Here is a 24195-nt window from a genome sequence, read left to right as displayed (position 1 = left end):
TCTTCTCCAGCTCTCTTTCAATTTTTGATTTTTTTTTTTTTTTTAAACCTCAAGTATTAATAAACCATCAACAGCTCAGTTGGAAGAGCCATGGACTGTACAATGAAGCTGAAATTCATAGGTCATTGGTTTAATTCCAACTTGATGGATGTTTTTTTTGCTGCAAGAGAGCAGAAGATAGTGCAAGTGGTGAATATCATTACTGAAAGATAAGTATTTTTTGGAAGTCTTTAGTGTCAATTAAATCAATCCTTTTGCATCATTATATTTACGAGTGTTTGTGTATTTAACATAAGGATAGAGTTTAATTTAATGATTTTTAAAGTTTTAATATTTGTTTTCTTGTACACTTTATTGTGCAACATGGCAACAATACGTAAAACAATGCTGGGGATTTTAGTGCACACAATTAACACAATTACGTTTGCTGCAGCATGTGCAAAATGCACAGTCTTCACAGAATGAGAGATTTTTGGAAGGAGAATGAAACTGGAGAACGTGTTCATTGGAAGTGTTTCATGAATGAATGCCAGAATTTTGAAAAGAGTAAAGAAGAGTGATAGCAGCGAGTTGAAAGATGAAATGCATGATAATATGATTGGTGTTAGTGTTGCACGAGGTATGAGTGACTGTATGAATGACAGTGAACGATGAAGAGATGACCAAATGATAATGGAAAAGATAGTGCACTCATGAGTTCCTTCACAGAAGGAAATGTGAAATTGAGTGGTTGGAGAAGCACCTGGCAGATAGTATGATACAAAAGCAAAAAAAGGGGAAAGAAAGCAGAGCATGAAAGAGCAAAATCATGAAAATAAGGATGAAATTTGTATGGTGTTTCATTGATATGAGGAGTCCTTGAGAAGAGTGTGACAAAGTAGTGTTTTCCTAGCACTAAGATAGGGTTCACCTTAACTTTCTGCAGAGAGTTAAGGTGAAAGATGTTTATTTTGGCTAAATGATTAAGCAGGTGATAAGGATAGTATGTGAAAAGATATGAAAGAGTTGCTAGTGTATTTGAAAAAGGATAGTGAAAAAGTAAAAGTTGCGAGTCTTTTGCCATGGTATAATTGAGGAAAACTGAGATGGAGGACTATGATAGCAAATGAGTCAGTGTGCAGATTGTACAGATAGAATGGTATGGAATTTGTGGACTTTTAGTTTGATCCAAGAAAGGATTTATATCAGGTGGATGGCTTGCATTTAAATGAATTTGCTGCCAGGAATCTTGAGAAAGTGTTGTTCAATGAAATTTCATAAGTACAAAGTCAGGGAAACTAGACTGTTGTGGAGGGGTATGCACAAACATGGGTCCAGAAGGCAACCTGAAGGTTAGAAAGTGATCACATAATGCAAAATGTAGAACCCCAGATTAACTATAGTGAGCTAAGTAACACAAGATGTAAAGAAGGTTGTGGGATAAAGGGGATAATTGCAGTTTATGTATACTAAAATACATAAACTAAAATACATAAAATAGGAATTAGTGAGATGTGGTTAACTGGGTCACAGTCACAGGAATAGAATGCAAGGGATATAGTGCCTTCAGAGAGGACAGAAGAAACAGAATAGGAAGAGAGGCTTTGCTAATGATAACAGAGCAATTAAAACCAAAAAGTGTAGTAGACGTACATCACAGGGACAGGGATTCAGAGGGCAGTCATTTGAAGCTAACTGGTGTAAGATAGTGACTAACAGCACTAAATATGTAATAGGTTACTGCTATAATCCAGGGGAGAGATAAGGGAAAATGTAGATGATATGCACTTGCAAATTAGCATGATGAGCACAGGTTGAGCAATTGTTATTATAGGGGATTTCGACTATGGGGACAGACTGGGAAGAGGAATGAGCAGAGGCAGGGAATGGAATTTATACAGCTGCTGAGAGATAATTACCTGAGTTAACATTTAATGGAGGGGACAAGATTCAAGAGTCTTGGATCTGATCACTACATCAAAGAACTTAACATTAACCAAGCTTTCTCTACTTGGGGAGGATTAGATTATGAGGGAACCCTAATTCAGAAGTAATTTTTGAAGTAACCATCTTCCAAATCAGAGTAGTAGTAGTAGTACCCTAATTTGGTACTACTCACACTGAGCAATTCACACACATCCCTGCTGCAATGGAATTTAACCTATAACATGTTGGCTGGAGAATAGAAATACTATCCATTTAACTAACTAGGCCAGCAACAATAACACTGTGCACGTGGCATGTAGATGGCAACAATGTGGCAATTTGTATCAACATGTTCAAATGATGTACAGAATTAAGTAGCAAGAACCTGCTTGCATACATCTGTGCATGGCAAGTGCTACTTCAAATTTTCCCATAATTTCATGGCCCACTTTTGATCAGGGACCATTTTGATCCCTTCATAGACTGATCTATATTCTTTTCCACTCAAGATATAAATTATAAAATAATAAACAAAAAATTTAATTATCAGAGTTAGTATAATGACACTTGACATCTTTCATAGTGCTAGTCCAGAGGATACTCACAAAAAGAAAATATAGGCCAGTTCATGAGTCGAGATCAATCTCTAATCATTTTTTTAAAATCCACTGTTACATTAGTGTTTGTTCCTGTGAAATAGAAGTGAAGCATAAAAGTAACAAATGCAAGGATCTCCACAGTTACAAAAAACTTCAGCAAGAGCTAAAAATGTTAGCTAGAAATGTTAGAATGAATATTTGCTGATGTTTTTTTTTTTTTTGGCATGCTATTCTACAAAATGTAATGGTAAGTACAGAGTACCACTGCTTATTTCTTCAAAACTATTTGTGACCTTAAAGACTACATTGTAAAGGGAAATATCTGTTGGGAATTTTGCTCAGTGTGTTAAATGGCACAGTCATGGTTCAATAACATAGCACTAGTCCCTAGAACTATACTGCTTTTTTTTTTTTTTTTTAAAGAAATTAAATAATTCTAATTAAGAATCTCTGTAGTTCAATCCAAATTGACAATACCCTTTGGCTAAAACGACCTGGATTCAAATCCCATCTAGGAAGAGAGTAACTTTTATCAGGACTTTTCAACTGAATACAAGTTAGTCAGTTTCATACAGAGGTGACAGGGTTTTTCCCTCCTGAAAACAGGCAAACCAATGCCAGAAGAACACATGCAAGATACAGACATATCAGATAATGCAGACAGGATTAACTATCACATCATAAACAGCAAGCAGGTTTTGATGAGCTTATTTGGCCAATGAGTCTGAAAGGAAAGATGGTATGGATAATTCTATTTCAATATTGAAGTAAATAATTGTAGCATTAATTCCATGCTTACCTTGTTAAGTTTAGTAGTAAGTTAGCAACTATATTATTCATCTGGTCAAATGGCTTTTCTTGTTTTGGTTTGATAAGTCCACCTGTAGAGGATGTGATAACACTTTCAAGTTTTACTTTTGGAACAATCCCCATTCTTGCTAATATCTGCTTTGGAGGAACAGCTCTGGAAACTTGATTACAAATATCAATCAGAGCCTACAATAAAATAAAACTACTGGTTAGAAGTGGCATGCCAAGAACACACCACTTTTAATCAATAAAAAATATAGTCATCAAAGCACTACTTGAATCAACAATTAGTCTCTCAGACCAAAAAAAAAAAAAAAAAAGAAATGCGATGTTATTTAAAAATTATAGTTAACCAAAAAAATAAGACTGTGCTCAGAATAACCATTCAGGATCAAATTCACACTGGCTGATAATTTTTTTTAAAACAGAAATAAATGTAGATGATTCTAAAATAGATAAAGAAAATTACAATCCTTTTCCTTTTTAACATACTTTTTATAATGCTTTGGAATATTTTATCAAAAAATAATAACTATTAAAATTCATCATTATCATAATCAAATTCCTGACATGTATCCTCAAAGGGTGTACAGGATATTATAATAGAACCATGTGAAAAACTTGCATCATTACTAACTTCCTATCTACAATTTTCCTCTAAATCAATCTGTCAAGACTAACATTATCAGATCTCATATTTCCTGTCTTCTAAAGCACTTTTATTGTATCAATCCACCTATCTTGGTCTTCCTCTGGGTCTTTTTCTGGGCAGAGAACACTTGTTTTGTTATCTTTCCTTTCCCCCTTCTGTTAAAGTGACCATACCACATGAGATAGCTCTGCTAACACATTCTTTCCTAATATTATCATTTTTAATATGCTATGATATTGCCATTGATGCCATCTATTCATGCCCCTAATCTTTCTCAGGACTCTCATATCTGCAGTCTCTAGTCTTTGGTCAAGTGTTTTATTTCTAACCCAACTCTCAGATCCATAAGTTAAAATGGATTTGAACACTGTCTTGTATACAGCTTTTATAGTTTTTGACTAATTTCTCACTTATTCCATACAAATTTATTCAGTTGACTTCCTACCATACCAGCTCGGTTCATTCTGTTGTCTATTTCCATATTTAATTTACCATCTTCATTAAAAATCGTGCTGCTTAAGTAGCTAAAATGTTTTAGCTGTTTTATAGGTTCTCCGTTCACAATGCAGTTGATATTTTCAATGCTTCTTCCTATTTTCATTGTCTTGTTATTGCTGATTTTCATACCAAATTTATTACAACAGTTATTCAATTTAGTCAGGGAATCTTGCAGACTTGTAGGGGATTTATTTAGAAGTATAATATCGTCTGCATAAAGCAGAGCTGAGATTAACATCTCCAATTTTGATATCAGGTTTAATACCACTTTCCTTCATAATGTGATCCATATAGATATTAACAGATGGGATAATGTACATCCTTGTCTGACACCAGATTTTACGTTCAACCGTCTCCCTGTACTCCCTTCAAGTTTAACTGCTGAATTACAATTATATAAAGACCAAGTATTGTTTGATATAATGCCCCACTGATACCATATAACTGTAGTGTTTTGAATTGCTTTTTCTTGGCACCTTGTCATATGCTTTTGAAGGTCTACAAAATTTAAATACAGATTTTTTTTTTTACATTCCCCCAATTTCTGAACTATTTGTCGTAAAGTGAAAATCTGATCCTAACAGCCTTTATCTGGCCTGAATCTAGCTTGTTCTTCACCAATCTTCCCTTCCACAATCCTTAACCCTTTCTCAAGTAAGCTTGCATAAATCTTACCAGGAACACAACTAATTCTCACGTTCAGTTTTATTTCCTATCTTATATATAGGTGCTATGAGAGCTCTACTCTAATCATCTGGAACTTTACTAAAGTCTTCCCATGAGTTTTCCCCCTGTCCAGGCCTTCTCAACTATGCAGTGCAGCCACTGTAAGACTAATACCTCCATACTTGAGCATTTCGAATATCATCTACTCCAGCTGCCTTTCCATGTTTCATGCTTTTGATGGCTGTTTCTACTTCAAGTATGGATATGTATTCCTGTTTTGCATGCCCCGAGTTTTTTTCACCACTGCACTGTCTGATTGTTTCATTTAGAAACTTTTCAAAGTAATTACTCTATACATCAAGAATATCTTTTTCTCCAGTTTTCATTTCACATTTATCATCTCTAATTCCTTTTACAACACTCCATTTCTAAGCTTTTTCAACAGCCTCCAGAACATTTTGCCACCTAGCTAATATTTTCTATACTCTTACCAAAGTCTTTCCATGACTTTTCTTTAGCTAGTTTTACACAGTGTTTAGATTTCTTACATTTGTCTCTAAAGAGCACAAGCTGACTTATTCACCATAACATTTCAATTAGCTTTCTTCTTTTCCTTCATTGACTCTGACTTCCTATGTCCACCATGGAGTTCTGATTTTTCTATCCTTGCAGACAACCTCACCACATCTTCTCTGGTTGAATCAATGTTTTTTTCATGATTTGCCAATGAATCTCCAAGGTCTGGTTCTTGTTCTCAAGCTATTTCAATTTTACTTGAATAATATTTGTGTATGAGGGTTGTTTGAAAAGTTTGGTAAAAATATAAGTTAAACACATTTTTTTTGGAAAAATTTACCTTTATTTTTCAACATAGTCTCCATCAAGGTCTACACATTTGGTCTAGCGAGTTTCCAATTTTTTCATCCCATCTAAAAAGTAAGATTTGTCAAATTATGCAAAATAGTCAAAGACACCTTGATGACATCCTTGTTCGAAGAAAAATTTTTCCTACTGAGCCCAATTTTTTAGTTTGGGAACAAGAAGTCACACAGGGGTCAAGTCTGGAGAACGCAGTGGATGTGGAACCAATTTGAACCTTAATCTGTGCAATTTTGCCATTGAGATGGCCGATGTGTGGGACGGTGCATTGCCTTGATCAAAGAGCACTTTTTTTGTGCGCAATCTTGGCAGTTTTTTCTTCAGTTCTTCTTTTGAACAGTCCAACAATGACTCATAATAGACTCCGGTTATTTTCTTACCCTTTTCCAAATAAGGTATCATGATAATTCCTTGGGAATCTCAAAAAACAGTGGCCACAACCTTCCCAGCTGACAAAACAGTCTTCACTTTTTTCAGTGCTCTTTCACCAGGCACTGTCCACCGTTTTGACTGTGTATTGTATGTGCATAGTGATGGATCCAAGTTTTGTCTACAGTGACGAATAGACGCAAAAAATCCTGCAAATCATGATTAAACATTCTCAAACACTTCGTTCAAATGTCTTTTCTCGTGCGTTTTTGATCGACAGTCAAAAACCACGGCACCCATCATGCACAATTTTTCATGCAGGATATTATACACCCATTCTGTTGAGATGCCTACAATTTTGTCAATCATTTCTTTCGTAGTGACCTCAGTCAGGTGTCCGGGGTGCACTTCATGTTCGATGGAGTTACGACCACACTTAAACTCATTTATTCAAAAATAAATAGTCTTTAATGCTGGCGAAGAGTCACCCATGAGCTGCTTCCAAGTCGGCTTTGATCTGCGCGGCCATCCACTTTTCAAATAGAAGTGTTTTATCACTGCACGAAACTTTTTTCCTCCATTTTTATACAAAATGCAAGCACGGTCATTTTAAATGTTTGCCAAATGAGAACTACGTGTCAAACTTGGCTAAAATTTTGCAAGGGTCATGAAAAAGATGATATGAATGAACAAATTGTGTCACCTGTCTATTGGAAATTTATCAAACTTTTCAAAACAACCCTCATGTTTTAGTCTACAGTTCATATCTGAGAGCTGCTCAACTTTTATTCACTTTAAAACTTTCTTAAATGTTCTTCTTTTCAATATGAAATTTCATTTTATCCTGCTCAAGACTAAATGGTGATCACTTCCAATTTCAAATCCTCTGTACATTGTATAGTGTCCTGCACCAGTGAGAAAACATCACTCAACAATAAAATAGTACATAATACCTAGAAATTACTGTCTTCTTGAAAAGATTTTATACCATGAAGGAAGAATATAAAAACAAGTTTCTAACTTGCCCCAAGAAAATATTTCTCTCATGTTTGTATATTAAACTGAATTTCATTAAAAACTAAGATATTGGAGAAAAATGAACTTTAATTTCAGTTCGACTCAATGGTTTCCAAAAATTTCAGAAGCAAAAGTAAAAGAAAGTACTGTATATTTGTTGAACTGCAAATTAGAAAAGTACAAAAAAGATGAAATCAAAAAGAACAAAACAGAAGTCCGGAAATCATTCAGTGGTAGTTGGGAAAGGTTTGCGAGGAACCATTAAGCTAAAACTTATATAGTTAACCAGCTTTTAGCAAAGCACCACACAAGAACATGTCAAGACTACTTTTATTTCATTTGGACTTCTTTCCTGAAAACAATGGCACAAATGAGTGATAAGTAAGGCAAAAAGTTGCACCTAAACATCATTAATAGAGCAACAACAGTAGGGAAAATGAGGATATTAGTATGATGCGAAACTGCTATTGGTTTCACAAAATAGACATACAAAAGTAGTTAGAAAAGGAAACGATAATTATAAGCACATTCAAATATTTATGCATTATTAATAATTCTTTTGCTTCTTGTAAATATAGTAAAATATGTAAGTACTTGAATTTTGGCTGTTACAAATTACATTTTTTTTTTTCTAATTTATGTAATTCACAATTTTTTTTTTTTATAATAAAAAAAAAAGCAAATTTATTTTTAAATTCTATATTCTGAAATACAGAAAACCTCCCTGTTTTGATCCTAGGTTGATTAGCAGAAGAAAAAAAAAAAACATGTCTAAGGATGATAATTACCAACTAACTTTATTTATTAGCTAATAAATTAAGCCAATATTCACCAATGTTAAACCTCAATCAATGATTCACTAAAATTGGGAATAGATCCTTCTTATTAGAAGTCTGCAAAGGTTATTCCAATTCTTAATGGTTGGTCATCATAAAAACTGGAGCATGGCAGACCCTGAAGGAAACTTTGATTCGGCTAGAGAGGAATGCAGCAAGGTTGTTTGCAAGTATATAAAAAAAATCAAACAGACAATCAAGGATAAGCAGGTATCCTTGATTGTCTCTTTTTGATTTTTTTTTTTCAAGTAAATTAAAGTGTGCCCTGAGAAAATACAGATAAAAATGTAAAAAAGCAAAGCATGTAAAACTAGCTAAACAAACGTCATGGGAAGACTTTGGTAAAAACACAGAAAATAAATATCAGAAGATAGCAAAGTATTCTGGAGGCTACTGAGAGGGGGGAAGTCAGAAATGGAAAGAGGAATCGAAAATGATTCAAGTGACAAGAAAACTGAAGACATTCTAGATATCAGTAGTAATTACTCTGAAAGATTGCTAAATGAAATTCTTGTAGATTCACTCATAACTATCTATGAGTAACCAACGTATAAGCCTATTAATTTTTGGAAATAATGTATACTCAAATATTAATTATGAAAATATTAATACTTTCCTATATTTCAGCAATGTTACATAGCCATCGTAACATTGTCCAATGTTAGTCCTTTGTGCACATTGTTTTTTTGTTACCTCTGATTATGGCAATGTAATAACATTGTTGAAATATAGGAAAGTATTAAAGTTTTTATAATTAATATTTGAATATACATGATTATTTCTAAAAAATAATAGTTCTGATTACTAAATGAAACAAGCAGTGACAGCAGTAGGGAATGCAATCAGGAGTACATATTAATACTTAAGGTAGAAAAAGCCATCAAAACCTGAAATGTGGAAGGCAAGAGGAGTAGATGATATACAAGAGAAATGCTCAAATGTGGAAATATAAAAGATGAAGCCTTCTTAATACTATAGAAAAATTCTTGCCAAGAATCGTCTGATTACAGCACAACATTAGGAAAATCAATTAATGGCTATGATGAGATTTATGATTTTTAGTAAAGCCTTGAATGATGTTCCATGAGATCCTACTAATTATAACGTACTAAATAAATGTTGATCATCTCATGAGGTGGATGGAAAATTGTTTTACTAATAGAACAGTGTTTAGAGAGTTGACAACCTGGAAGTTAAGGAGCAGGATACCATGATGTTTGGGGCTAGTATCCTTATTGTTTAATATATTTATAATCAACTTAGGTTCAAATATTAATAGTAAAATTTCTCTCTTTACTGATGATGTAAAGTTGGGCAGCATAGTCAATTGTTTGAATGACCCAAGTTCTTTATGATCTTAAAATATTGGAATGGAGAGAGAAATGGAATTTAAAATTTAATGTAAACAAATGCAAGTATATCTGTAAGTAATCAGTAAGATGCTAGATGGAGATAACATGAATAAACAGGTTTTTTAAAAAGTTGACGAATACAAAGATTTGGGTATCGTTGGTTGATAAAGAATTAAAAGTTCAGGAATCCCATTGGTAAGACAACTAGTAAAGTTCAACCGATTGTGAGATTCTTCACCTGTAGGAGAAAGTAATGATAATTTATACAAGTTAGGCCAATATTGGATTATGACTCATAGCTTTACTCAAAGGTTTTTAATAGATAAAGAAAATTTAGGGTATTCAGAGAAGATTGACTAAACGTATAGAGGGACTGTATTGTGATAATTAGGGAAATGGTAATTTGGTTAGTTGAATTCTAATGAATTCAATAACAGATGGAGAGAAACTTGAATGGAGTTTCCTCTTCATCTGTAATATAAGTTAATTCAGAGCATACATAAGATACTGGAGTTTGCTATATTTGGCAAACCAGAACTCTACTAGAGAACATAATGAAAAGAAAGTGGAGAATTTGAACAAATATACAAATTTCATTTTTTACTGTTTGGGTAGAAAATATGTGGAAAAGTCCAACAAGTTATAGAATTGGGTACAGAATTTATGTACTTTTAAGAGTTATAGCTAGAGGCAAGATTAATGAAATTTTTAAGTATGATGAATAAATTAGTTAATTGGGTTATTCTGTTTGAGACTGGGTGAAGAGTTAATTTTATCCAGCATGCTTTGGTATTTTTTCTTGTACACATAACTGTGAACACATTTTGGTTTTAGTTATGTATAAATCCTGGTATAAATATAAACTTGAGCATTTTGCAGAGTTCATGAAAAATGCCATGGTAAATGTGCATTATGGGATATCTGTTCAAATAGTTAATTATGAAGACACTTCATACTAGATAGACTTCACAGATACTTCCTCCAATAAGTATAATAGTGGTCTCACAGGCAATGAAATTAATATACCATCTAAAAGTTAGTGTTGATTAATATATTAAATTATACCAAATCCATAAAAAAAATAATTTTACCTGATTCTCTATTGGCAAAACACAATCTCCAAACTCTGTAAGATGACTAGTTGCAAGTACAGTGTTGTATGGTGATGTTACAACATCATCATCTACTGATGGGTAGACAGCAATAACAAATCTACAAAAATAATGTTACAATTAAACAATTTTATATAGTAATAAAAATTTACTGGCTTTTATAAATGTGCTTATTAACAACTACACTAATTATAACCAAGTGAGAAATTACTGGATACTAAAAAATTTCAATTTGAGATGCATGCAGGGGTGCTTAAGGGTCAAAGCCGTATAACTGAGAGGAGACCTCCACATAGCCTTTAAAGAATGGAGAACCGATCAGGACTTCTGATTTAATGTCCAATCCTCACCTTCTCGTGGTGCACTCTATTAGGTATCTATCTGAATACTGAAAGAATGAAGATGGGCTGGCAATTTGGGATTTAGTCGACCAAGTTGTATTCTTATTGGCTTAAATCAAAATATAAAATGATGTCTAAGCCGACATGACAGAATTTCATGCCAGCTGGGGTGTCAAACAAGGATACAGTTGTTTTTGCCAGGGAACCAGTACGAACAGCAAAAAGTCAGCTACCGGAACATATCCTAAAATGCATCCGACTCAACAGAGTTAAAGATTGGTACTATCAACATAAGAAGCCTGAATGACAAAGAAATGGAGATAGCTGAGGAATTGGATAAGTATACCAGATTGACATAATAGGGGTAACAAAAAAAAAAAAAAGACAAAATCTGGTAAGATTTTTCTGAGCAATAAATACAAAATGTTATATTCAAGCAATGACAATCAGGGAAAAGAAGGTGTAGCTATAGTATTGAACACAAAATACGAGGCTAATGTTATTGAATGGCAAGTAATATCAAGTAGAGTGATGTGGTCAAATATCAGAATGGGGAATTGGACGATGAGACTTATTTGTGCCTATGGTTCCACAGAAGGCTCTACTATGGTAGAAGTGGAGGAATTTTATGAGGCTTTAGAGAAAGCAACTCACACGATGAAAAAGGAAACATTGGTCATTGTTGGGGATCTAAATAGCAGAATAGGAAATGATTGTCAGAAATACAAAAATATTTTGAGAAAATTTGGATAAAAGAGCAAAGCTAATAAAGACAAATACCTGTTGGATTTCTGCTCAGGACATGGACTGGTTATTACTAACACGATGTTCCAACATAAAAATGTGCACAAATTCACATGGAGAGAAGAGGAAAGGAATAAGAAAAGACTCATTGACCTATGTTATTGTTGATAGTGATGTTTTCTCCCTGGTGCAGGACACCAGAGTGTACAGAGGATATGAAATTGGAAGTGATCACTATTTAGTCTTGAGTAGGATAAAATTGAATTTCATATTGTAAAGAATAACATGTAAGAAAGTTTTAAACCGAATAAAAGTTGAGCAGCTCTTGGATGTGGACTGTATACAAAAATACACAAACATTATTCAAGAAAAAATGAAAGAGTTTCAGAACAGGAATCAAACCTTGGAGGTTCAGTGGCAAATCCCCAAGAAAACATTGATTGATTCAGCCAGAGACATGTGGTGAGGTTGTTTGCAAGGATAGAAAAATCAGAACTCCCTGGTGGACACAGGAATTTAAAGAGGCAGCGAAGGAAAAGAAGAAAGCATATCAAAAGTTCCTGGCAAATAAGTCAGCTTTTACTCTTACAGAATACAGAGACAAATGTAAGAGAGCTAAACACTGTAAAATTAGCTAAACAAAAGTCATTGGAAGACTTTGGTAAGAACACAGAAAATAAATATCAAAGGTGCCAAAATATTCTGGAGGCTGTTGAAAAAGCTCAGAAATGGAAGAAAGGAATCAGAGATGATAAAGGCGACATGAAAACTGGTGAAAAATATATCCTTGATATATGGAGTAATCACTTCGAATAATTGCTAAATGAAACAATCAGTGACAGAACAGTGATAAAAAACATTGAAGAGGCATGCAATCAGATATATATCCATACTTGAAGCAGAAAAGGTCATTAAAATCTGAAATGTGGAAAGGCAGTGGAGTAGATGATATTCGACCAGAAATGCTCAAGTATGGAGGTATAAAAGTCTTACAGTGGCTGCACTGTATAGTTCAGGCCTGGACAGAGGGATGAATTCCAGATGATTGGAGTAGAGCTCTCATAGTACACATATATAAAAAAGGAAATAAAACTGAATGTGAGAATTACAGAGGTATTTCTCTATTGAGTGTTCCTGGTAAGATTTATGCAAGTATACTTGAGAAACAGTTGAGAAAGATTCTGGAAGGGAAGCTTGGTGAAGAACAAACTGGATTTAGGCCAAATAGCAGTTGTCAGGATCAGATTTTCACTTTATGAAAAATAATTCCGAAAGCATGGGAATATAAAAAAAAAATCTGTATTTAAGTTTTGTAGATCTGGAAAACACATGACAAGGGGACAAGAGAGAAGCTATTCAAACCCTACAGTTGTGTGGTGTGGTATCAATGGGGCATTATATCAAGCAATACTTCCCATTCATGTGTCGTCTCCTATCTAGGAGGTTGACTACCATGATGTGACTCATGGTTAACTACAGGCATAACAACATGTGGTGAGGACTCTGTCTCTTCCACATATTGTCGTACGTATTCATGACTGTAATCTGTGTGTGCGCACGGGGCCAGTTTGCCTGTTTTGAGGGATGAAAAACCCGAGTTTCCTGGTGAAAAAACCCTTCACCTCTATATGAGACCAGCTAACTCTCATTTAGTTGAAAGAGACCAGATAAAGGTTTCTCACATCATACACGGGAATCGAACCCAGGTCTTTCCAACCAAAGAACTTTGTCTATACCGACTGAGCTACAGAGGCTCTGAGCAATACTTAGTTTTTATTTAAGTTGAAAGTCAGCAGTCGGAATTGAAGTACAGGAAGACAGTTTAACATAAAATCTGGTGGTGTCAGAAAATTATGTACATTATCCCCTCTGTTATTCATTAACTATATAGATCACATTATGAAGAAAAGTGGTATTAAACCTAATATCAAAGGAGATGTTAATCTCAACTCTTTGCTTTATGCGGATGATGTTATACTTCTAAATCCACTATAAGTCTGTGAGATACCCTGACTAAATTGAACTGTTTTAATAAATTTGGTATGAAAATCAGCAATAACAACACAAACAATGAAAATAGGAAGAAGCATTGAAAATATCAACTTCATTGTGAATGGAGAACCTATAGAACAGCTAAAACATTTCAGCTACTTATGCAGGATTATTTTTAATGAAGATGGTAAATTAAATGAAAATCGACAATAGAATCAACCGAGTTGGTATGGTAGGAAGTCAAATGAATAAATTTGTATGGAATAAGTTAGAAATTAGTCAAAAACTATAAAAGCTGTATACAAGACAGTGTTCAAATCCATTTTAACTTATAAATCTGAGAGTTGGATTAGAAATAAAACCCTTGACCACAGATATGAGTCCTGAGAAAGATTAGGGGCGTGAACAGATGGCATCAATGGTAGTAAAAAAAAAACTGCCTTGCCTGCTCCCTATACTGGAGTAAGCAAGGCTGTTTAGTCCACCCAATCTAACTTTTGGAGACTGAGTGGGCAGTTCAATCTCCACTGGCAACCAATCAGAGATGGCTGGCACAAGGTTATCACTAATTAAGTGGCACGTGCCACTTAATTAGTGATAGCCAACAAGTGCCACCATCCCGTGGTTCCTAACACAATATATTTAATGTCTGAAATAATGTGGGTTCTAAGGTCGATTTTCTTGAGTTTACGGGACGAAAAACCAGAGTTTCCAGGAGGAAAAAAACCAACTTGCCCACGCCAGAGATCGACTAACTTGGGAACCACTCGAAAAAAGGCTTAGAAAAATTTCCTCTAGTCGCTGATTAGATTCAAAAGCAAGTCTTCCTTCTTGTGGTCAAGTGCTGTGGTGTGCAAACGGCACATCCTCTGAGCTACACAGGCTATGGCAATATCATATTAAAAAATCAGAATATTAGGAAAGAATTTGACATTGTTAGCATCCAGGAATGTGTTAGCAGAGCTAATCTCATGTGGTATGGTCACTTAAACAGAATGGGAGAGGAAAGATTAGCAAATAATAATAAATTAGTTTAATCCTTTATCCAAGTGTAAGCAAACAAAAGTTTGTACCTGAAGTAGCTTCAGGACTGAGGCAACTCGTGGTAAAGGTGGACTAAGATTTCATCACTTGTCTTAGTATCTTCCATAATGCAAAGCATATCTCCTTGCAGAATAAGGGAAGGGCCACTACCCAGACTTGTTTTGACCTTTGAGGTCTCGTCAGTGGGAGCCAGACCCAGAGGTGGTGATACCAAGGTGGAAGTAATGGAGAAGTGTATTACCTATACAAGTTGCCAAAAGGTATCTCACCTCATTATTAAATTACTCTGGATTTAGAGAAAGATGTTGGAAGATTTTTGCCCCCCCCCCCCCCCCCCACTTGGTTAGACTATAATAAATTTACTTTAATCCTTTATCCAAGTGTAAGCAAACAAAGGTTACACCTGAAGTATCTTCAGGACTGGGCAACTTGTGGAAAAGGTGGACTAAGTTCTCATCACTTGTCTTATTATCTCCCATAATGTAAAGCACATGTCCTTGCAGACATGTATAATGCTATGCAAGCTGTAAAGGTGGACTTGGCTCTTATCACTTGTCTTAGTATCTCCCATAATGCAAAGCACATCTTCGCAAGGAGATGTATAATGCTATGCTATGCTATGCAAAGGTTGAAACCGATCTGGGTAGTGGCCCTTCCCTTAATGCATAGCATTATACATGTCTGCAAGGAGATGTGCTTTGCATTATGGGAGATACTATGACAAGTGATGAGAGCTCAGTCCACCTTTACCACGAGTTGCCACAGTCCTGAACAAACTTCAGGTGCAAACTTTGTTTCCTTACACTTGGATAAAGGATTAAACTAAATTTATTATAATCTAACCAAGTGGAAAAAAAAACTTCCAGAAAAAAAAAAAAAGGTTAGCAAAACAAGTGTTCTCTGCCAGGTTGGCAAGAAAAAGACCCAGAGAGAAACCAAGATATAGGTGGATTGATACAGTAAAAAGTGCCTTAGAAGATAGAAATATACGATCTGATAATGTTGAAGTCTTTGGAGGAAAATTGTAGTTAGAAAGTTAGTAATGATGCAAGTTTTTCATGTAGTACTATCATAACCTGCATACCCCTTAAAGGTACATGTCAAGAATGTGATGAAGATGCATGTGTGCCAAATTTTTTTTCATGTTTTTTATTTTTATTATTTAAATATCAGACTCTTCTGTGTAAAGTTTCAAAACCTGTAGCATATAGTGCCATGTGTGTGTGCATGCACCATGTGAAAGTAGAGAAGAAAAGAAATCCATTCATGTTTTTTGAAAAGCTGAAAATTGCAGGCTTTGTAGTGTTAAATTGTGAATATTGGAGAATTTTTATTAATGTGTTCCGCTAACATAAATAAGTTAATTTATAGGTGTGCTCACAATTAATTGATGTATTGAGGATTGTATCTGGTAAGAGTAGTCATACTTGTTTGTTTATTCTAACATTAACATATCTTCGAAGTTCAAAGTCCGAAATAAGATTGCTTGGAATATTGTCTACCTTGATTAGTGCTTCCTGTGAATTTAAACATTAAGTACAGCTAATAGATATGTGGAGACTGATTAAATAAGAAGTTTCGTTTTATTAACTTGAGTTAAGAAAGCTTGTGATTCACAGTTTCAAAAAAATTTTGAAACTGTGAATTGTATGTGAAAGTTTAGAACATTGAATTGGCATGAGTGACTTAGCAAGATGTATTAAGTTTTTTATTATTATTGTTATTACTGTTCCGGGAAACTCCAAGGAGTCGACAGACTCATCGAGGGAGGCCCTAACATCATGTCAAGAACAACTATTCAACATTCACACAGTATCTATCATACCTTGCCTTGAACTCATTCACGGTCGTAGCACCCACAACAGACTCTGGAAGCTTATTCCACTCATTTACCACTCTCCAAGTAAAGAACCTAGCTCTAACACCCTTGTCCACCACGCTCTTACCCAGCTTCCATGCATGGCCCCTAGTCCTCCCACCACCAGTCATATTTTCAAAAATATCTTCTGGATCAATCTTATAAAAACCCTTCAGTAATTTGAATGTCTCAATCATATCACCCCTCCTTCGCCTATCATCCAATTTCTGCAACCCACAAATCTTCAACCTATTCTCATAAGGTTCATTCCACAGACCTGCTATCATCTTGGTCACTCGTCTCTGGACCCTCTCCACTTCCTCCCCATCACGAAGAAACCCTGGTGCCCATAGCTGGGCACAAAAGTCCAGATGGGGTCTTATCAAGGCTCGATACAGAGGAACAACAACTTGTTCGTCTCCGCATGTTAAAGTATTTTTCAGAAGCCAAGTGATTTGGTGAGCTGTTTTAGTTACTTTTGCAATGTGCCCCCTAAACTTCAACTCCCTATCCACCAACACTCCCAAATCCCTGGCCTCATCAATCTCCTGGAGTATATGATTCCACCAATGCGATATACTGCTGCTATTCTTTTCACCCTAAAGTGCATAACCTTACACTTCGCCACATTAAATTGACATCCATTTTTCCTAGCCCAGTCCTCCAAACTATCCAAATCATCCTGTAAAATTTTGACATCTTGTGCACTCACAATTGCTCTACCCAACTTTGCATCATCAGCAAACAAGTGAACACTTCCTCTCAGATCCTTTCCAATATCATTGATGAACAAATTGAAAAGCAGTGGTCCAAGAACAGAGCCCTGTGGCACTCCACTAGTCACAAGACGTCTTTTAGACTCCACTCATGAATAAACCACTCTTTGATATCTCTCCTTCAACCACCCTCTTATCCATCTCACCAACCCTATATCTATACCCATCTGCTCCAGTTTACTTATTAGGGTTCCATGTGGTATCCTATCAAAGGCCTTGGCAAGGTCCAGTAGTATCACTGTAAACCCATTACCCCTATCCAGTTCAGCCGTCACTGTGTTATAAAACGTGAGCAAGTTACTGAGGCATGATCTACCCTTCACAAAACCATGTTGTCCCCCATACAATATCCCATTTTCATCTATCCAATCCTGTATTCTTTTCTTGACTAATTTCTCTCAGACCTTGACAATGATTCCTGATATGCTAATCGGTCGGTAATTTACAACAGCAGTCTTGGAACCACCTTTATGCAGTGGAACTATTTTCCCCTCTTTCCACCCGCTCGGGACTAACCCAGACCCGAGACTCAAATTAAACAAAATGGTCAAGGGTACTGACAATTCTTTAGCTGCTTCTCGTACAACACGAGCTGGTATACCATCCAATCCCACAGATGTATTGACATTGAGGTCATGCAATAGACTACTCACCTCCACTTCATTAACAACAATTCCCGTATAATCTACTGGTTTATTCGTTTCTGCAATGTCACCACCTGGATGATACTTTTACAAAGTGCTCACTCAGTAACTCAACTATCTCAACTGATTCAGTTACCTCCCTACCATCGGCATTCTTTAAAATCAATCTGCCATGTACATTTTTCCTTTTACTTGCTACATATCTAAAAAACTGTTTAGGATTCTCTTTAGCTTGCATGGCCAATGTTCTTTCGTAGTCCTTTTTTGCTTTTCTTACAACACTCGTCACCCTTCTGGCCTGCGCTTTATACCGTTCATGTGCCTGCTGGTCACCCTTCTCCTTAAATTCCCTCCATAGTTGTTTCTTTTTTTGCAACTCAAGCTTAATGGTGTTATTCACCCATTTAACCCCTACTTGATTTATTATTCGGACTCTAGGTATACAGTCAGCCATTGCTTCATGCAAGCACTTCTTAACTACCTCCCATGCACTATCAACTTCTAGTCCTTGAAGTTGTACATGCAATGGCACTGAACCAATCAAACTCCTAAGCTTGTCATACTTTCCAGCCCGATAATTCCACATGTACCCTCTCTTAATTGAAAATTCTACACCTTTAGCCACCTCCCAAGTTAAGACCCTATGATCACTCTCACCGATTGGTGAGAATGTGGCCATATTTGTTACAGCCAAATCCTCAGATGTAATTACTAGGTCAAGCACTCTCTGACCCCTAGTATTTTCCATTACATGCTGTCGCAGATAGTTATCCCTTAATAACCGCATAAAATCCAGTTCCTTCCTCCCGTGTGTACTCTCCTCACTCCAATTAATGCGACCATAGTTGAAATCTCCCATAATAATCACCCTCCTTCCACCCATTTCTTCTATTTGCTTGTGCATACTGTCACCACCATCTTTTCCATCACCTGGTCTATAGCAGCACCCAATTGTATATTTAGTTCTGCTAGCCACAATCTCACACCAAATGGCCTCAAATGTGCTCTTTTCTCTATCTTGCAATTCAACTTCTATTCTACTTGGCTGGAGCTCATCAGCTATCATCAACAATACTCCTCCCCCCATTTTATTCTCTCTGTTATTCCTGAACATACTATACCCATCACATTCAATCCCACTAGTTATATCATCTACAGTCAGCCATGTTTCACTAATACCTATAACCTGTGGTCTGGAAATGCCAACCATGGCCAAAAACTCTTCCTTTTTGTTCCTAATACTCCTAGTATTAGTGTACATGAATTTAAGACCCCCATTATCCCCAACCCTACCTTGATGCCTTATATTAACTATCCCACTCAGATTTGTTGTCCTTATTTGCTCTGGCATATTATATTCATTCTTACATTCAACTGCCTCCATAAGGACTGTATCTCTACTCCCCCCCTAACAAATCTAGTTTCCCTGAATTTGCACATCCACTACATTCAGCAACACTTTCTCAAGTCTCCTTACCCCGTAACCATTCAAATGCAAGCCATCCATCTTATATAGATCCTTTTGCCCATCAAACTCACTCCACACATCCACAAATTCCACACCACTCGTCATACATAACCCACGCATAAAGTCCTTCGCAATTATAGCCCTCCACATTTCACTGTCATACCGTGGCAAAAGACTAATCATTCTAACCTCTCTCACTCTATTCTTTTGCTACCTCAAACAATTCATTCAGGTCTTCTATCATTTCCATTTTATCTCCTTTCAAATCATTCGTACCTGCCACAACAATCATTTCTTTCACCCTTTCCTTTTGCTCTCTAATAGACTCAGTTACGTCCTTTATGGTCGCACCAGGTTGGTACGATTTTGTCAAATCCTCTACTAACACACCTCGTACTAACGAGTCTCCATACAGCACTCTATCCTTCATTTTGTTCATGTTCACATTCATAAGTCTATTTTTCCTGTCATACCGTTTATTATTGGTTGGTTCATTCAGTCTACTTTTGTTCATGCACTCTAGCTGCTGTTTTGCTCTTTCTATCGCACTATTCAACAACGCGATCTCACTCAATGCATCTATCTCATCTTTTTTGTTCTCTGAGAAACCATTTATACTATCATTCACACTTTCTACATTCACACTCTCACAATTTTCATGTACAACCTTGCCGTTTCTTGTCATATCCTTATTTCCTTCATTCTGAAGGTTGACAAAAATATCACACTCACGATCCGAAATACACTTCAATTCCTCATTCTCCCTACATTTTCTACACACATTCAATCCTTTATTATCATCTAACCACACTCCGACCGCACTCCGCAAAGCGTACATTTCACAGCTAGTACACTGACTCATTTCTTTTATGCTACCGTTCTTTGATAACGATGGCGAACCTTCATTACTGGCCGCCATTTTCCTTCGCACAGGTGCCATACTTATTTACAACGTGTTTTGTCAAATTATACGTTATAACAGACCAAAAATAGATGCACTAAAATACGCAAGGCAAACAAAACAAAACTACACAATATTAAGTAATTTGTATCGATAACTGAAAATGATACTTATCTTATCTGGAGCTTGCACGAACACTACACATTACGAATTCATCTAGCGGCGACTTCCCGACATAGATTATGTTATAAAACACTTTAGTACACTAACCACGCTAATAAAGCTCCAATAATATACCAAATTTACACACTTAAGTCCATTAAATTGAATCCAAAACACCAATAAATCAACAAAAAACACAAATCTCTCAGGAGCTCTCCGATAGCACGTCCGTTCACCAGCTAGCCTCGACACCAGTTCACTTTTATTTTAAATTTTCATTTTAAAGTTTCATTTTAAAGCAGAATTCTTGTATTTGTTATATATATCATATATTAAATGTTTTATTTTGTTAATCTAAATATTGTGTTTGCCTGAATTCCTTTTTATTGCACCGTTCATAAACATTCAAATCTTGCAGGAACCCCAAGTGGAATAGTAAATAATTCGGCCTAAATAAATGAGGAGACTGCTAACTTAATTAAAAATTGATCCTACTATTTTATATAGACTAATCTAAAAATAAGGTGGCGCAGTATAATTATAAATTTTTCCTACTTTTGGATCGGTGATCAATTTGCAATTAGTTGTTATATTGATAAGAGTGACTTGAACCAAGATGGCGGATTTAGAACATAACATGAAAATAGAACGTCACGACAAATGGCGCAGTCGACAGGATGCGATTTAATCGATAGGAGTTAAATTTAACAACTATAAGTTAAGAAATTGAATTTAGTTTTAGTGATAACAATCATAGAAATGCTCCCTGAAATTTTAGAAAGTAAATTAAATAAATCACAGTGAACTGGTTATAATCTGGAGTCAGATAAAAATAAATAAAAGTTTATTTTAAAGTAGAAAGATTATATTAATTGAATTAGTAATTTATTAATCACTATGGCTGTTATATCAAGCTCTGAAATGAATGATAGTGAATTCTTTCGTATATTAAACCCGCAACAGGTTTTTCCCCAATTTTCAGGTGAAGAATCGGATGATGTACTATTTTTCTTTACCTATGTTGAAAAACTTAGAGAAATAGCAAGTTGGACTGATTTTCAATTGCTAGTTTTAATTAGAAGTAAATTAATAGGTAAAGCAAAAACATTCTTATATTCTTCTCCAATACTTCGGGAAACTTTTGAATATTCAAAATTTAAGGAAACTTTGTTATCCCAATTTTGTAAACTCAGAAGTGTAGGTCCTAATTTATGGAAATTACAGAAAATTATTCAAAAGGATAAAGAGACTGCTACTGATTTTCACAATCGTTTATTAACATTGGCCAACAGTTTGAATGTTACTAGTGAAGATAAACCTCACTTGGATTGGGCTGTATTCCAACAATTCCGACAAGGTCTTAGGCAAGAACTGCGAGAAACAGCCTATAAGAAGAAAATTTCCACCTTAGAAGAGTGTCTCAAAACTATCAAGAAAAGAGAACAAATATTGGGAGACCTTTATCCCTCAACCAATGTAAGTCTTGTTAATGTTGTGAATAAGACTAATTCTTCCTTCAACCAATCAGAAGTAGAAAAGAGAAGTAAGGTTGAAAAAGGAAAAGCTAGGGATATTGGAGAAAACTCAAGTGATGTTAACTGTCTAACTGAAAGTAAGGAGCAATTGGACAAGAAACTAATGACAGAAGTAAAAACCTTGATTCACCAGGAAGTAAAAAAATTAAATCAGCCAATAATGGATAGTCTTGATGAAGTTGTAAAGCAATTGTCGACTATTACCTTGAGATCTCAAGAAAATCAAAACTTCACTACAAATAAAATTAATGAGATGATCAAACATGAAGTTGAAAAACAAAGTCAACCTATTTTAACTAGTCTAGATAAAGTAATCCGAGGATTAGATAATGTTAGACAACAAATGTCTGTTATTCCTCAATCCAAGACAGATATAAAACAAAGAAATCCTGTTAAATGTTATAATTGCAACAAACTTGGACATTATGCCAGGAACTGTTTCCATAACAAGGAAAACTACTATAACAACAGATGGAACTCAAAATTTGGATGTGTGACCCACAGGAGAAATAACAGTATTCAGAAATATCTAGCATCTAATGAGAGAATGATGAGAATTAGAGGTGATATCCTGGGCTCTAAATGTGACATCTTATTAGATACAGGATGCAATGCCTCTACCATCAGGATGGATTATTTCCTAACCTTAAAGAACAAACTGTGGAAGAGCACTGCCAAGCTGAGACAACCTGTAAGGATTACTTCTCTCTCAGACTCAAACTCTGTGGCATATGAAAAACTTCGAGCAAGGATATACCTACCAGAATTTGGACTGTACGTGTGGCAAGACTTACTTGTTGTCCCCACTACTTCCAATCTAAGTTCTCACATTATTTTGGGAACAAACTACTTAGCAAAATATCAATTCTCTTGTAACTTTTCTAAAAAGGAAATATCCCTGATGAACAAAAGGAGATATACCAGAAGAAATTAAATTCTTGATTGTGATAAGACTAAGCATCAAACAAAACAGTTTAGATTGCCATTTGAATTAGAACCATCTACTAAGGAAAAGTCGGCTGTGAATCAATCATCTAAAAGAGATAGTGATGATGACTCTCATGTGCACATTCAGTCTGACACACCACTTGTCACTGATGAACAACAAGTAGTGGTGACAAAGCCTAAATCAGAAGTTGCCACTAATAGTAAAATAACAGTTGAAATCAATTTTGGTAAAATGACCAATCTATATAATGGAACAAATCACCAAGTTATGAGACAGCTAAAACTTCATTCTGGTAATAGAAAACATGAATTTAATTCAGAAGAGAAAATCCCATACTACAGACATAGAAGACATGCACAAATTGATAATGATAGTGATAAGAGATTTAAATGAGAATGTGAAAGAGAATAAATGCACTAGACATAATAAAGAAACAAGTTTTATTCAAACTAGATACTACTTGAGGAATCGAAAGGGAAATACGTAATCCAATTCTTCCATGAGGGAGCCTAGTGTAAAAAAAAATGTTCTTATAACAAAAATTTTTTCAAAGAAAGGGTGAGCCTATGTTAAATTGTGAATGAAACTATGTTGTGTAATTTATTTTTTTTCATTCACATTTAACATTGCTTATTATGTATTAATCATGATTTGTATAAAAATTATTTATTATTCCTTAATTTAGGATTACTATTTAAATATTTATTCTAAACTTAAACTACTATTAATTTATTAAGCAATAATATGTGCAGAATTTATGATAACTAAAATATATATGATGTAACGAAAAGTATTATTATAATTAATTCTATACGTAATGAAAAAGCTGATTAAGTAGCTCAAATATTCTGTTTATTCTTATTTGTGAAAATTTAACGTTATGTAATCACTCATGTAGTAGTAGAGCATTGCATTACATTAGCAAAATGTTTGCGTTCATTTGTTGTCATGGAGACGCATGAAATAAACAAGTACGAGTCGAAGAGAGCGTGACCTTCGGACTGAAAGGAGAAGAAAAATAATATAAGATTTTAATTAGAGAGAAGAGAGAAAGTTTTTGCGGAGCGGAAAGGAAGGTAGGATACA

At 35.1% G+C, this 24195-nt stretch overlaps 1 protein-coding gene across 1 annotated transcript in view; it reads right to left on the bottom strand.

The window, feature by feature from the left end:
* The window catches only part of LOC150106866 (tubulin epsilon chain-like), a 197550-nt gene that overhangs the window by 75788 nt on the left and 97567 nt on the right, over nucleotides 1-24195 (bottom strand). Inside the window, exons 7-8 of the mRNA XM_090393493.1 lie at nucleotides 10675-10795; nucleotides 3304-3500 (exon numbers count right to left, since the gene is read on the bottom strand). Coding sequence (XP_090249619.1) covers nucleotides 3304-3500; nucleotides 10675-10795 — 318 coding nt within the window. The remainder of the gene's footprint in view (nucleotides 1-3303; nucleotides 3501-10674; nucleotides 10796-24195) is intronic.

Source organism: Typopeltis vanoorti, chromosome 5 (genome assembly GCF_054136105.1).
Source record: "Typopeltis vanoorti isolate ZY-2024b chromosome 5, IOZ_Tvanoo_1.0, whole genome shotgun sequence".
In the NCBI taxonomy this organism is placed as follows: Eukaryota; Metazoa; Arthropoda; class Arachnida; order Uropygi; family Thelyphonidae; genus Typopeltis; species Typopeltis vanoorti.
This window is presented reverse-complemented; position numbering and strand designations above follow the sequence as displayed.